The 12,889-nt window shown below is 34.1% G+C and overlaps 1 protein-coding gene across 1 annotated transcript; it reads right to left on the reverse strand.

Annotated features, from left to right (window-relative positions):
* Nucleotides 1-1,567: 1,567 nt before the first annotated feature.
* On the reverse strand, nucleotides 1,568-5,109 carry LOC109181067 (exocyst complex component EXO70A1-like). The gene is made up of 10 exons (XM_019330822.1): nucleotides 4,999-5,109; nucleotides 4,684-4,779; nucleotides 4,300-4,472; nucleotides 3,843-4,019; nucleotides 3,507-3,645; nucleotides 3,126-3,331; nucleotides 2,728-2,925; nucleotides 2,545-2,644; nucleotides 1,943-2,196; nucleotides 1,568-1,862 (listed from the first exon to the last, which is right to left on the reverse strand). Exons 1-10 carry the CDS (start codon nucleotides 5,107-5,109, stop codon nucleotides 1,745-1,747), a joined length of 1,572 nt encoding a protein of 523 aa, XP_019186367.1. The 3' UTR covers nucleotides 1,568-1,744.
* Nucleotides 5,110-12,889: the final 7,780 nt, after the last annotated feature.

A 12,889-nucleotide genomic window follows, 5' to 3' on the forward strand; every position in this document is an offset into this window, starting at 1 on the left:
ATATAAAAAGTATTAATCATAATAAAATTACGAAGGATTTTGTGGTTCATTGTTATCTGGTTGTATTTTTATATGGGAGGTAGATGGTTCGAATCTCAATGGAGGCGGGTTGTATATGTGGAGAGTAAAATAAATGCAACTAAAAAACACTCTGTCAAGTTAGGCGCATTGAGTAAGTTGAGTGTGACACCTAATGCCCTACTAAAAGGCACATATGAGTGAAGTCTTCTCAGCCTAGGAGCACTTTGTCAAGTTAGGCGCATTGAGTAAGTTGAGTGTGACACCTAATGCCCTACTAAAAGGCACATATGAGTGAAGTCTTCTAAGCCTAGGAGCACTTAGTGCTTAGTCGGTGACTTAGGCCGATTTTTACAACACTAATTGTTATTTTTAGTTTTAAATGTTGTACCTTATTTAGTGAAAGAATTATATAAAAATATATAAAGAACATCTTAAAAAAAAAAAAAAAAAAAAAAAAAAAAAAAGTCACCCTTCGTGATGGAAGGGTGACTTTGTTAACTAATTTGTGACATAATAGTCACCACATCTTGACGAGGTATGTGACTTTGAGTTAATTAATCCATAACCATGATAGACAGAGATGGTTGCACCCGTGGTCTAGCCTTATGACATGCAAAGTTGGTATTTTAAAGTTTGGTAGTCATAGTCACCACCACACCTATTCTGCGACCATGATTTTGGAACTTGGCCACCACAATTATAGGGAGGTAAAAATTTGAAACATAAAATTTATTGACTCATTCCTTAATTAATAAAATTATTAATTAGGCATAGACTCAATCGAGTTAGCTGAGTGGGACGTCTAATCAATTGCCCGACTAAAAGGCATATAGGAGTGAAGTCTTCTTAACCTAGGAGCAACTAGTACTTCGTCGGTGGCTTAGGCCGATTTTTACAACACTGATTGTTATTTTCAGTTTTGAATTTTGTACCATATTTAGTGAAAGAATTATATAAAAAAATAGAATTAATTCCCAAAATGATCATTCGACTATGATCTTTTCTCAAATGGGCTCCTTGACTTTTAATTGCACCCAAAATGGTCCTCTGACTATTGAATTTTAAGTCAAAATTGTCCTCCATTAGATTTGGTGATAAAAATGACATTATATATTGTTTGTTGTTTAGAGCTTTAATTTGACCTGCCAATTACTTCCCCAAATTAGTGAAAACATTTTTTGCAAATTAAAGAATATAAACTCACAAAAAAAAATTTCGCTAATTTGGAAAAGTAATCGGCAGGTCAAAGCTCTAAACTACAAATAATATAAAATATCATTTTTACCATTCATTTTAGCACCACTTAACACCAAATCTAACGGATGATCATTTTGATTTAAATTTCAATAGTCGAATGACCACTTTGGGTGCACTTAAAATTCAAGAAACCAATTTAAGAAAAATTCATAGTCGGAGGACCATTTTGATAATTAAGTCTAAAAATATATAAAGAACATCTAATAAGGTACAAAAGAACTCTTGTAAGATTAGATTAGATTAGTATAGATAATAATAAATATGAATTTGGTAGCATAATGAACAATTATTAAAAATGAAACATTTTGATATACCTAAGAAAGGGGTATGGTATTGATACAGAAGTTAATGAGGCATCAAAATGCATTATTCATATACTTTTAAATTAAAATAATAATATGAGAACAGAATTAAGCTCGATCTTCTTCTAGGCAAAACTAGTGCTTGATATCCACAATTGAATTTATCATCGCCTTTGCTCATTCCACGTTTTTCCTTCAAAAAACTCAGACAGTTTCCTCTCAAGATCCTCAGGAGTGAAGCGGATGTACTTGGAAGGATTCTTGCCGTTCTCAATCATAGGCCTAACAAGATAGATAGTGTAATTCTTGAATGTTTTTGAGTGATGAGAAAGAAGATAGAACATACATACATACATACATACCCATAATGCTTAATGAAAGATCTATAAGCAGGCAAGAGAAGTTGGGCAACCGCCAGCCTCAACGACTCGCGCAACTCGCTGTCCGGAACTGTCCATTGTGATTGCCTTTGATGAAGTTCTTCAAACAGGACGTTGAACGTCTTGTACCTGTCTTTCACTGTCACTCTTGACACATTGCTGGTAACATGGGGAGAACAAATTATGAAGGAACTGTTCTCCGGGGTAACTCCCTGAATGGATAGACACTGAAGAATCTGTACCATGCATGCAATTCAACAACGTAAAGGATCAGCTCCCTCCATCTACTCACACTTATTTCTTTGCTAGCTTAAATGAAAGATCCATGTAGGTCCTGACACTGTACTGTGCCACCTTACCTTTAGTACAGGATGGATCCAATCATTTATACTTTTCGGATTGTCTAGATACTATTGATTGTTAGTTACGTTGTTCTTATAATATCCAGTACAATATAATCTCAAAAGTAAATATGGTTGTATATTTGTATTTAGTGCAAAAGGCATAGGTGCCAATAATTCCAATCCTATACTAGTAGATGTATATAAAAGTGTGTGTTATTAAAAGCTGCTAAACGTACAAACCTTAGACCAAGAGATCCTCTTGTACTGATTTGCATGCTGCTGGACTATCCTTCTATGTATCTGCACCCAATCATCGCCTAACAAATCCTTAACTTCTGACCTAAATAATCAAAGAAACTGAACCTGTGCAATATTACTCTGTAAATGAATATTATCATGGACATGATGAAAGACAGTACTAACCTGCGGACAAATCTTACAATGTAGTATATATTGTTCATCATAAATAATTGAGTCAATGCAGCGTCTTTGTATTGCTTAGATTTCCCATCCAGATTAGTTATGAGTGCTTGAATACTTCGTGTTGTTATGGACGCCATTTGGATGTCTGCATCAGTGTGATCAAACTCTCGAAATAGTAGTTTCAAAGTTGAATGATAGCTGTTCATAGATAACATCAAATAAGAGACGAAAAACATGCCAACATTAAAGAGCAGAGCAGAGCAGAGCAGAGCAGGAAAACTAAACTGGTGGGATTGGGAAGCAGAAAAGGCAACATGCCAGAAGTGAAGAACAAGAAATCTGGACCTTACCACCCAGAAAATGCAGAAAAAGAAATGGAATCAATTAAGTAGACTTACTCGAATAAAAACTTGACATAATTGATCACATAGATTGTTAGAGGATGGATAGTTCCATCATGAACAGTAGTTTTCGTGGCATCTTTCTCCACTGCATCTTCAAAGTCCACAAAGGTCTCTTGAGAAGTCTCAGCCAAACACTTCGTCAAAATCATAGTAGCTTCTCGCATTTCAGTACAATATTTCCTTCCAAAAATTATATCCATCTGTCATTAACAGTTTTCACCACAAAATTAAAAAATGGAAAAGGAAGAAAGTATGAACTTATTTCAGAGAAGTAAGCATTCAACAATTCTTTGACCTGTATGTTTCAACAAACAAGACTAGGCAGTCAATACAAGGGAAACATAAAAAGAAAGAAGAATCAGAGATGGGTCTCACTGCAATCCGCATGTAATGAATCCAGTTTCCAATCTTTGCTTCAAAAACTTCCCATTGCATCTTTTGTACATCTTCTTTACTCACTCTTTCCACTCCTAGTTTTCTGAGACTCTGCTCCACAGATGAAACTCGGATATCTCTGGATAAACAAGGGATTATACACTGAAGTCAAGTGAACAAAATATGCACAACAGAATGCTTCAAGTAATTAAAATCCCAGCCATGAAGTTTTGCTTCCCACACTGAGTAATGCGGGATGGGTGTTTAAGGAACAAAGGAGCCATATGAGTAATATTCAAGAATGATACCACACACTGAAAATTTTGAAACTTTCACCTGTAAATATTGAACACTTCCTGATGGTGGCCAGCTTGAACTCGTGGTGGAACAAGAGCTGGTGGGTGGTACACAGCAGTTCCTAAACTCTTTTGTTGCTGCTGTTTCAAGCCAGCATCAGGAGATGGACGTAGAGATTGAGGCAAACCGTCAAAAAGACCCGGTTCAACCGGTTTGCTGAGATCCGTCCAAATTAAACATGATTATTTTCAGATTTGAGCACAGATATAACAATCAATAAATGAATACTTGGCCACCGCAGCAATGCATCAAATAAAACTAGAAAAACTTTCAAGAAAAGGATAATTGAATTACATTATTTAAACAGGTATGTATGGTATTAACAGCTGAAAGAAGGTAACATAAGAGCATTGGAGAACCCCATAAGCCTCTCAAAATACCAAAAATACCAAAAATATTATAAATTTGAGAACAGTAAAATGAATAATTAGCAAACCTGTATGCGCTAAGGAGCTGACGAAGATCCTCTTCTAGTTTACCAACATACTTGTTAAGTACACCACCCTTAAAGTTGTTGTCACTATCAAAACGTTTAATTACACCCCTCAACTGATCCTCCAGATAACTTTCCAAATTCTCATGTGGCCCTCTTAGTGTCTTTGCCTCTGCCTGAAAAATTGAAGTAGCCAATGATGTGAGTATACAAAGACACTCAAATAAACATTAATAGAATAGAACAATTTTTTTGTAATGCAGACTTCAAATCATCAAGCATAGACACATTGATATCATCATACAATAAATACTAAAGTAATTAACAGAACTAATAGGAGATCAATAAGTGCTGGATGAACAAACATATAAAAAAAACAAATCATACCTGCCGTGCAAGATCAAATTGACTTAAAATCAGCTGAGTTGCCTGAAGCGTCTTGTCAAGGTTCTTGTGTGCCTTTCTAATTGAATGCCTTTGTATCTATATGATCCAAAACTCAAAACATTCCGTGACCCAGTGACATGCATAAGGCGTGCGTATATACTTGAATATATTATCATGTTACTATATATGTTAGGAGACATATCTACACGTATTGAATTCAGATCCAAATTCATAGCCACAAAGATACACCCGTATTCAATTAAACAACCCTACATTGATTATTCTCTCAGAAAAGACATTAACGAAAAATGGGACCTGAGTGGGACGCATGGCGGTTACGGTTTCGATGATGGTTTGGCTCTTGTGCAGAGAATCCCTTATGAACGCCGCCCTCTCCTTGAGGATTTCCTCCCGATTGACCGCCATTGCTTGCTCTCTTCTTCTCCAAAAATCAATGGAGATTAAGATGACCGCTTTTATAGGTTATATTATATGCAGTCGTTATTACCTATTTCGCAACTTTCTAAATTTTTCTCTTTAATTTTTAGTAAGTACTTAATACTTAAGTATTGTCTCTCTTTTTCAAAATCTTCTTAAAATAGATTGGCTCCCCCACAAATCAAAGAATGCACGAGTCAATCAATCAAAATATGTGTTACCATATATATAAAGTTGTTATGGAATATAGAATTTCTATAAATTAGGTAATTTTAGAGATTTAGATATCTAAGGTATATGAAAACTTGTTTCTTATTTGTAGTTTTCTAGCACTTATTTATAGAGTTTTATATTCTATATTTGTATGGCAGTCGAATTTAAAGAGGTAAGGCATATGAAAACGTGTGTTCTATTTGTACCTATTTATACTGTTTTGTATTCTCTTTTTCATATAACAGTTTGAGACAATATACGATAACACGTCAAGAAATATTCTCTATTTACTTTTCTTACAAAAGTATTAATCATAATTAAATTAGAATGTTATGTTAGATTTTAATACAACTTTTATCAACTAGTGGAACAATATTTTACCATAAATAGACTAAATTTCATTTTTAGTTTTACAATCACGGGAGGCTTGGTTAGAGGGATGAAATATTGAAATTAGTCAATTAGGTAGAAAAAAAATTATAATTTTATTATGGGAGAAGAATAATGTAGGAATAAAATGGTAATTTAATTTCATTGTTTGGCTTACAAGAATAAAAGTACTATAATTGAAATTCCAATATTTGGTATATATGAGAATTGAAAGTGAATAATGATACTCGGGTTGGACTTACATTTGGAAGATTATGAGTTTGAGCCTCAGTCGAGGCGAAAAAAAAGTAGTATAAACTATAAAGTCTAAAATGACAATATTTATTACTAATAATAATAATAATATACTATTATAATAATATTATTATTATTATAAATTTTAAATAACCAAATTCAAATTTTGCTTCTAAAATTTTATGTAACACGCTCAAATAAACTTTAAAATTGCGTAACAAAAACAATAAAATAGATAAGCGAGTTTTGAGAAAACATGTTTAATTGAGATTGGACTACTAATTGACGTTCTGAGTAAAAGAACAAGACCCGCTATAATCGAAAAAGAGATATCAAATATTAATTTTATGTTTAAAAAATAGAGGGACAATTTTTTCTCGAAGTCATTTTTTTCTTAAAATTCAGGGAATCGAAATACCAAGAGGAGCATGAGATTCTAATTCCTTAAAAATGAGGAAATTTTAATTCTGCGGAATTACAATTCCCTCAAACCAAACGAATGAATTTACTTACCTTTGGAATGATGTGAGAATTGAATTGATACCATGTTATTGTTGTATTATTATTAGGAGACGTTAGGCGCTAATAGGGTGCCCGAAAGGCCAACAATTACAAACAATATATTACAACAATTTCATTGGGAAACGCGGGATGGAATATTTGCACCATTTTAATAACAATTGCATCTTTGACTATTCATTATAATTTGATCACAAGTTAGAGGAGTGAATTTAAACGAATTGAATTTTAAAGTAATTTACTAGTAATTATGCAAAAAGTTAGAAGGAAGGAAGCTTTGGAAGCCCGTTATCATTTGGTGGAGCATATTAGAAATTCAAAGAGATTAGTCAGCAGATCGACTAATATATATATAATTTTAGAAGCATTATTTTCATTTTATGTCATGCTTATGAAATACATATTTAAATAATATGTTTAATTGTAAAATATTGAATACTACTTTAAGTTGGGATGAATATATATACGTTATTTATTTAAATGTTTTTAATCTTTAATTTTTTTTTAATAACTTATTAACGAGGGTGGTTATTCCTCGTCCCCGAATAATCCCCGGAGGGAATGAAGACGGGGACAAGGAATGGGAAAAAAATCAGGGGGAGGATGAGGTATGTCCCCCGCCCTGTTGACATCCTTAATTAGGAGCCATCCAAAATTTTACACCGTCCACGCGTTCAAACACTTCAAAAGATGGTTTTGAAAACTCTTGATTATTAAAAATTAAGGAAAAAAAAAAAAGAATGAAAAGAAAACGAATTGGCCTTGATGGCATAGCTAATATTTCAATTTCATAATGGAAAAATGGTGGAATACACTCCCAACTTTAGTAAGAAGTTAATTAGGCTCTTAAACTTTTGAAAGGTGCAATTAGATACATTAACATATTAATTTATTACATTAAGGCCCAAAATCCTAATTGTAACCGCATGTCAATAATTCATCCGCGAAACTCCGGTGACATTCCGGTGAAGGCAACCATGCTTAGCCAAACATGATGATTCCAAGTACGACGAAGATACAAATCATTTAAACAATTACCAAATTAAACTAAGTTAATTACTCAACATCATCAATTGAAATTGAAAGCTCAGTTCGTAATCATCACATCATGTTAGCAATTTGAAAATTGCTAATTGAATAGCAACCTATTAGCTAAATCCATACCAATTGAATTAAGGAAAAAAACCTATGTAAAAGGAGGAGCACCAAATTTAATATGATGCCTAGTTGGAGAGATTGTTGCTGCCTTACTGGAGTTACGAAGCTGTCGACCGGAGAATTTGCTGCCTAATCCAGAAAATCGCTCCCCAGCCAAGAATCAAATGCCGCCAATGAAAAAGCTACTGAGATTATGGAAATAATTTGATGATGTGAAGGAATTTAACGCTGAACGAAATTCTACACGCCAATGGATTTCGCTATTGAATCACATTTCTGTCGTCCGAACTTCGCACCGCACAACCTGTCGCTTTCTCCGTCGTTGGAGATGGAAACCAGTTTGGTTGCCATCTCCAGCAACGGAGAAGGACGCGACCGGTTTGGTTGCCTTTTTCGACGACTTACATTTAGAGTTTTAGGTTTTAATGTACTAAATTAATTTGTTAATGTGTCTAATTGCAACTTTTAAATGTTTGAGGGCCTAAAAATAACTTCTTACCGAAAGTTGAATGATGTATTTGACCAATTTTCCTTTCAGAATTAAACAAATTTTTGAATTTAAAATTTGAATTCCTTTTTTGTTTCAAAGGAAATTCCCCAAAACATCCAAACAAATTCGATGTCTTGATGTAAGAACAATTGAGTGAGATACTGGAGAATGAGGTGGATGTTGGGACCCACAACAAATTGAGAAAAAAGTATCAATAATTAAAAAAAAAAGTCTCAATTATTGAGGATGCCCTTATGACATGCAGAGTGGATATTTTAAAGTTGGATGGTCATGACTCATGGTCACCACCACACCCATTGTGTGACCATGATTTTGAAACTTGGCCACCACAATTAAATTATGGGAGGTTAAAGTTAAAAAGAAATTTATTGATTCACTCCTTATTCCTTAATGAAGGAATTGTTATTTTTTATAATTAAATAATAAAAATAGACTTATTTCATAGTCCTATAACTATATTAAATTGTGAACCATAATTATATGGCATTATTAATATTGTTATTATGGAATCGAATCAATTTTTTTGTATGGTAATTAAAAGACCATTGGGATGAGGAATTTTTCCTACTTAATAAAGATGAGAAATTGCGATGGGCATTATTATTATGGTTTGGCAGCTTTTACCATTTCATCACACGGAGAATTGTGTTTTTCTCACATGATTAGGAGCCGTCCAAAACTTTACACCGTCCACGCGTTCAAACACTTCAAACTATGGTATTCAAAAACTCTTGATTATTAAAAATTCAGGAAATGAAAAAAAAAAAAAAAAAAAAAACGAATTGGCCTTGATGACAGAACTAATATTTCAATTTCGGAATTAAACAAATTTTCGAATTTAAAATTCGAATTCCTTTTTTTGTTTCAAAGGAAATTCCAAAAAACATCCAAACAAATGCGATGTGAGACACAGTTGACAATTCCTTCATTGTGCGGTTTGTGCCATTCCCCAGAAGGGTTAAATTGGTCAATTAAAATAATAAAGTCTACAATGTAGCCGCCCACAGCGGATTGCAGCTTCCCAGCGCTATTCTATACACGAAAACCGAAAAGAGAAAATAAAGGGGAAGATGAAAGAGAAGATAAAACCACGTGAACGTTCAACGAGGAGTTTTTGGCGTGCGTCGAACCGGCCCGGCCCGACTCCGGAACCATCCTTTGAGGACCGGATCGTTTACACACGGGTGGAACGCGGCGGGTTTTCCGTTCTTCGCACTGATACATTCCTTGCAGGTAGTTGCGTCCGTTTTCGCCGTTACCGTCCGGTAGGTATCTTCGATTCTCGGGAAAGTGTTTGGATCCAATTCCAAATTAGGGCTCGGAATCGCGTGATGCATCAGGTTCGGATTCATTCTCGCCATCGCCATCGCGTAATTCTCCCTCTGAATCTGGAAATTGTGCAGCCTATCGTTCAGGCCGGCGAGTTCCGCCTGAGAAATCTGGTCGTAGTACGAAGGTCCGAACCCGGGGAATACCGGATCCGCCGGGTTCATGTTCACGCTCATCTCCGGCGGATGGTTACGGCGTAGCAAAATCAAATTCTCCGGCTGAGGAGAATGCGCGAAGTCGTTCTCCGACATATAATCTCCGTAATCCACCACCGCGCCGCCGTTCATCTTCGCCTTCCGGTTCCGCGACTTCCGCGACCTCTTCAACACCGCGAGGAAGTAGCAGTCCTTCTCGCGAGCGATGAACGCGAAGTTTACCTTCCCGGTGATTGGAATCTTCTTGCGGTCCGGTTTGCTGCTGTTACACAGGTAAATCGAAATCTGGTTAGGGGAAATCCCAATCCTCTGGCTAAGCATAAGCTGGAAAGCCTTGAAATCCATCATCGGGTTTATATAGACGTCCCCGATATCCATCTCCTGCTCGCCGTCGAAGAACACCACCGGGAACGGCGCTCCGCCAACATCCTCCACCATCTCTCCGGCGATAGTATAGCTAGTGAGTTCAGACGACTCGATTGCTCATTAAAAACAATGGCCGAGAAGATCGCAAGAGGGTTCTAGACGTGAAACAGAGTTTTATAATGGGTGACTAAGTAGGCTTCAGGGATGGGCCCCACCGTATTACTTGGGGATCAAGAATCCAGACGGTTTCAGTGTCCCTCGTTCCTTAACGAGTGCAATTCTAATTTTTATCCCAACGCGGTTGACTCACTAGTTTACTATTTTGTAATTTTTATTTAGAGAAAATTTCAATTTTGGTCACATGACTATAAGGGCATTGTTAATTTCAACACCTGACTTTTAAAAGTGTCAATTTAGTACCTTGACTTTGTAATTTTTGTCAATTTTGGTCACTCCGGCCAAATTGACGATCAAATTTAGTCGGAAAAATTTAATCCAACATTTAGTCTAGAAAGGATCAAAAGACGATTTTGCCCCTCAGATTATAGACTAAATGTTTGATTAAATTTTCCCGGCCAAATTTGACCTTCAATTCGGCCGGAGTGACCAAAATTGACAAAAATTACATAGTCAAGGTACTAAATTGACACTTTTGAAAATCTGGTGCTGAAATTAACAATGCCCCTATAGTCATGTGACCAAAATTGAAATTTTCTCTTTTTATTTATTTATTTACATTACTATTTACATTATAATACATTTTGTCGAACTAATTCCGAGTCCCGAATGATATTTTATTTATTTATTTATTTACATTATATTACAGTTACGTCAAACTAATTTTGAGTCTCGAATGATAAGTCATGAGTTAACCTCATAAGCTATCTGCAATCTTCAGGCTTACCTTTGCGTTTTCTCAAAATGAGTCAAATACTAATCGTTAACCTTTACGTTTTCTCATATTGTGTCAATTCTGATCGTTACCAGTTAGGTCATTTTGTTTGGGAATAAATTAAAAGGACATATTTATTAATGAGTACTATTGTCATGAAATATTTTTGATACAAAAATTAGAGCACAACGAATGAGATAAACCAATTTGCACAATAAACCAATTCGAGAGCAAAAAATAAGAAAAAAAACTCATTAATATGCCTTGTTAGAAATAAGATAGAAGTTTAGGGATTCAACCTTTTGGGAAGAAATAGGACAGAAGGAAATTGATTGGTAGATTAAATCTATTAAGACTATGTTTATAACTCCTTATCCTAATCGTGTATATATTCTTATTGTCTACTCTTTATTATTATTATCTCATTCAATACAATTCATTCAGTTCTCAATCGTGTATATATATATATATATATATATATGGAGTATGTTTTTTTGTTGACAGACCATTCCAATTGTTAGTGGTATTGTTCAAGCCAACTTTAACTAAATTGATAGAACAATTAATCTAATAATTATAAGATAACGGTTAATCTAGTTTTCAAGTTCAATGCCGATAAAAATAAAATCCATTAACAACCTACTTATTGTCAAGACAGATTTTATCTAATCTAAATATACAATTAAAATTTAAAAAACAATTATATACTATAAAATTTCACTGAGTGACAAAAAACATCAAGGGGAAATTGTAATTTATGACCCTTATAAATATGTCAATTATTAATGTCACACATGAATTATTAGTGTTATAAATGTTGCCTTTAATAATTTTCAAAACGTGATATATATATATTGTCCTATAAATTATTAGTACTATAAATATTGTTACTTGTCATTTTTCCTATTCGAAAACCATATTTCTTTCCTTGCTCCTTGTTTCTTTCTTCATTTGTTCTCCTTCTAACCATCACAATGACATATTTGTGAGAGGTATAAATTATAATTTTTTTTTCAAATATCAATAATGCTGGTTTTAGTCGAAATTTGTCACTTCAAAGGTTTGATGCCTACTTTGCACTGAGTTAGGTACTTACGTTGTGGTATTCTCTTTTCTGTTCTTATTCTTCGTGAACATTGCCCACAATTTTGTCGTAATTTCAGTACTTATTTATATCTCGACAAGGACATATTTGATCTTTAATTTATCTATATTATATACCAAAATATTTTCATATTTACTTTGTCACTCAAAGTCACGTAACCCGAATCTTCTGGGTTTCTGATACTAGTTGCGACTTGCGATCCATATTCAACGTAATTGTTGAGAAATGTTTGTTTCAAAATTTCATCATAACTTTATCAAGAAAATCCCGTATCTATTATTAATAATGTTGACAATAATTAAATTTGTAATTCATATTTCGCTAAAAATATTGTGTTCAGATAACGCATATGTAACTTTACTTGAAGATAGGTCACAGAATCGATCTCCAATAATATAGAACATATATTACTTTGTAATAGAGTCAATAAATAATGAGCATAATGCATCAAATGAAAGGTATATAGATTAGGGGGGGTGGATGATCACAATCCAATGGAATTGCCAAACAAATTTTAATATTGAAATAATTAATGTGCCAAACCCTATTATTCTAACCTCAAATTTTGGTCCGCTATATCCTAGGTTTCTTCAAATCCCTTAAATTATATTAAATAATTAAATAGATAGACTAAATAGCTGTTTATTAGTTGATTAATATTTTCATGGATGTGGATCTGCTAGCTGATAAACCTTAATTTGGTTTTGGTTTCATCAAATATCTCATCAACACAACAGCACATCTATACACCCAATTAGCTATTCTTAGCCAGCTATGCTAATTAATGATAGATTTTGGTGGAACCAACTTTCAAATCTTCTTCTCTTTTTTTTGGCCACAATATTTCACTCCATTATCTAATTTTTTGTGAAACACTCAACTCCGTTATCTAATTA

Source organism: Ipomoea nil, unplaced genomic scaffold (genome assembly GCF_001879475.1).
Source record: "Ipomoea nil cultivar Tokyo-kokei standard unplaced genomic scaffold, Asagao_1.1 scaffold1043, whole genome shotgun sequence".
Lineage (NCBI taxonomy): Eukaryota > Viridiplantae > Streptophyta > Magnoliopsida > Solanales > Convolvulaceae > Ipomoea > Ipomoea nil.

What these genes read in the sequence shown, in the direction of transcription:
- LOC109181067 (XM_019330822.1), bottom strand. Translation starts at nt 5,109, where the DNA reads ATGGCGGTCAATCGGGAGGAAATCCTCAAGGAGAGGGCGGCGTTCATA. An exon ending in TTCATTACATGCGGATTGCA is followed by an intron (nt 3,332 to 3,506) that starts GTGAGACCCATC and finishes TGTTAATGACAG; the next exon opens with ATGGATATAATTTTTGGAAG. An exon ending in TATGTCAAGTTTTTATTCGA is followed by an intron (nt 2,926 to 3,125) that starts GTAAGTCTACTT and finishes ATCTATGAACAG; the next exon opens with CTATCATTCAACTTTGAAAC.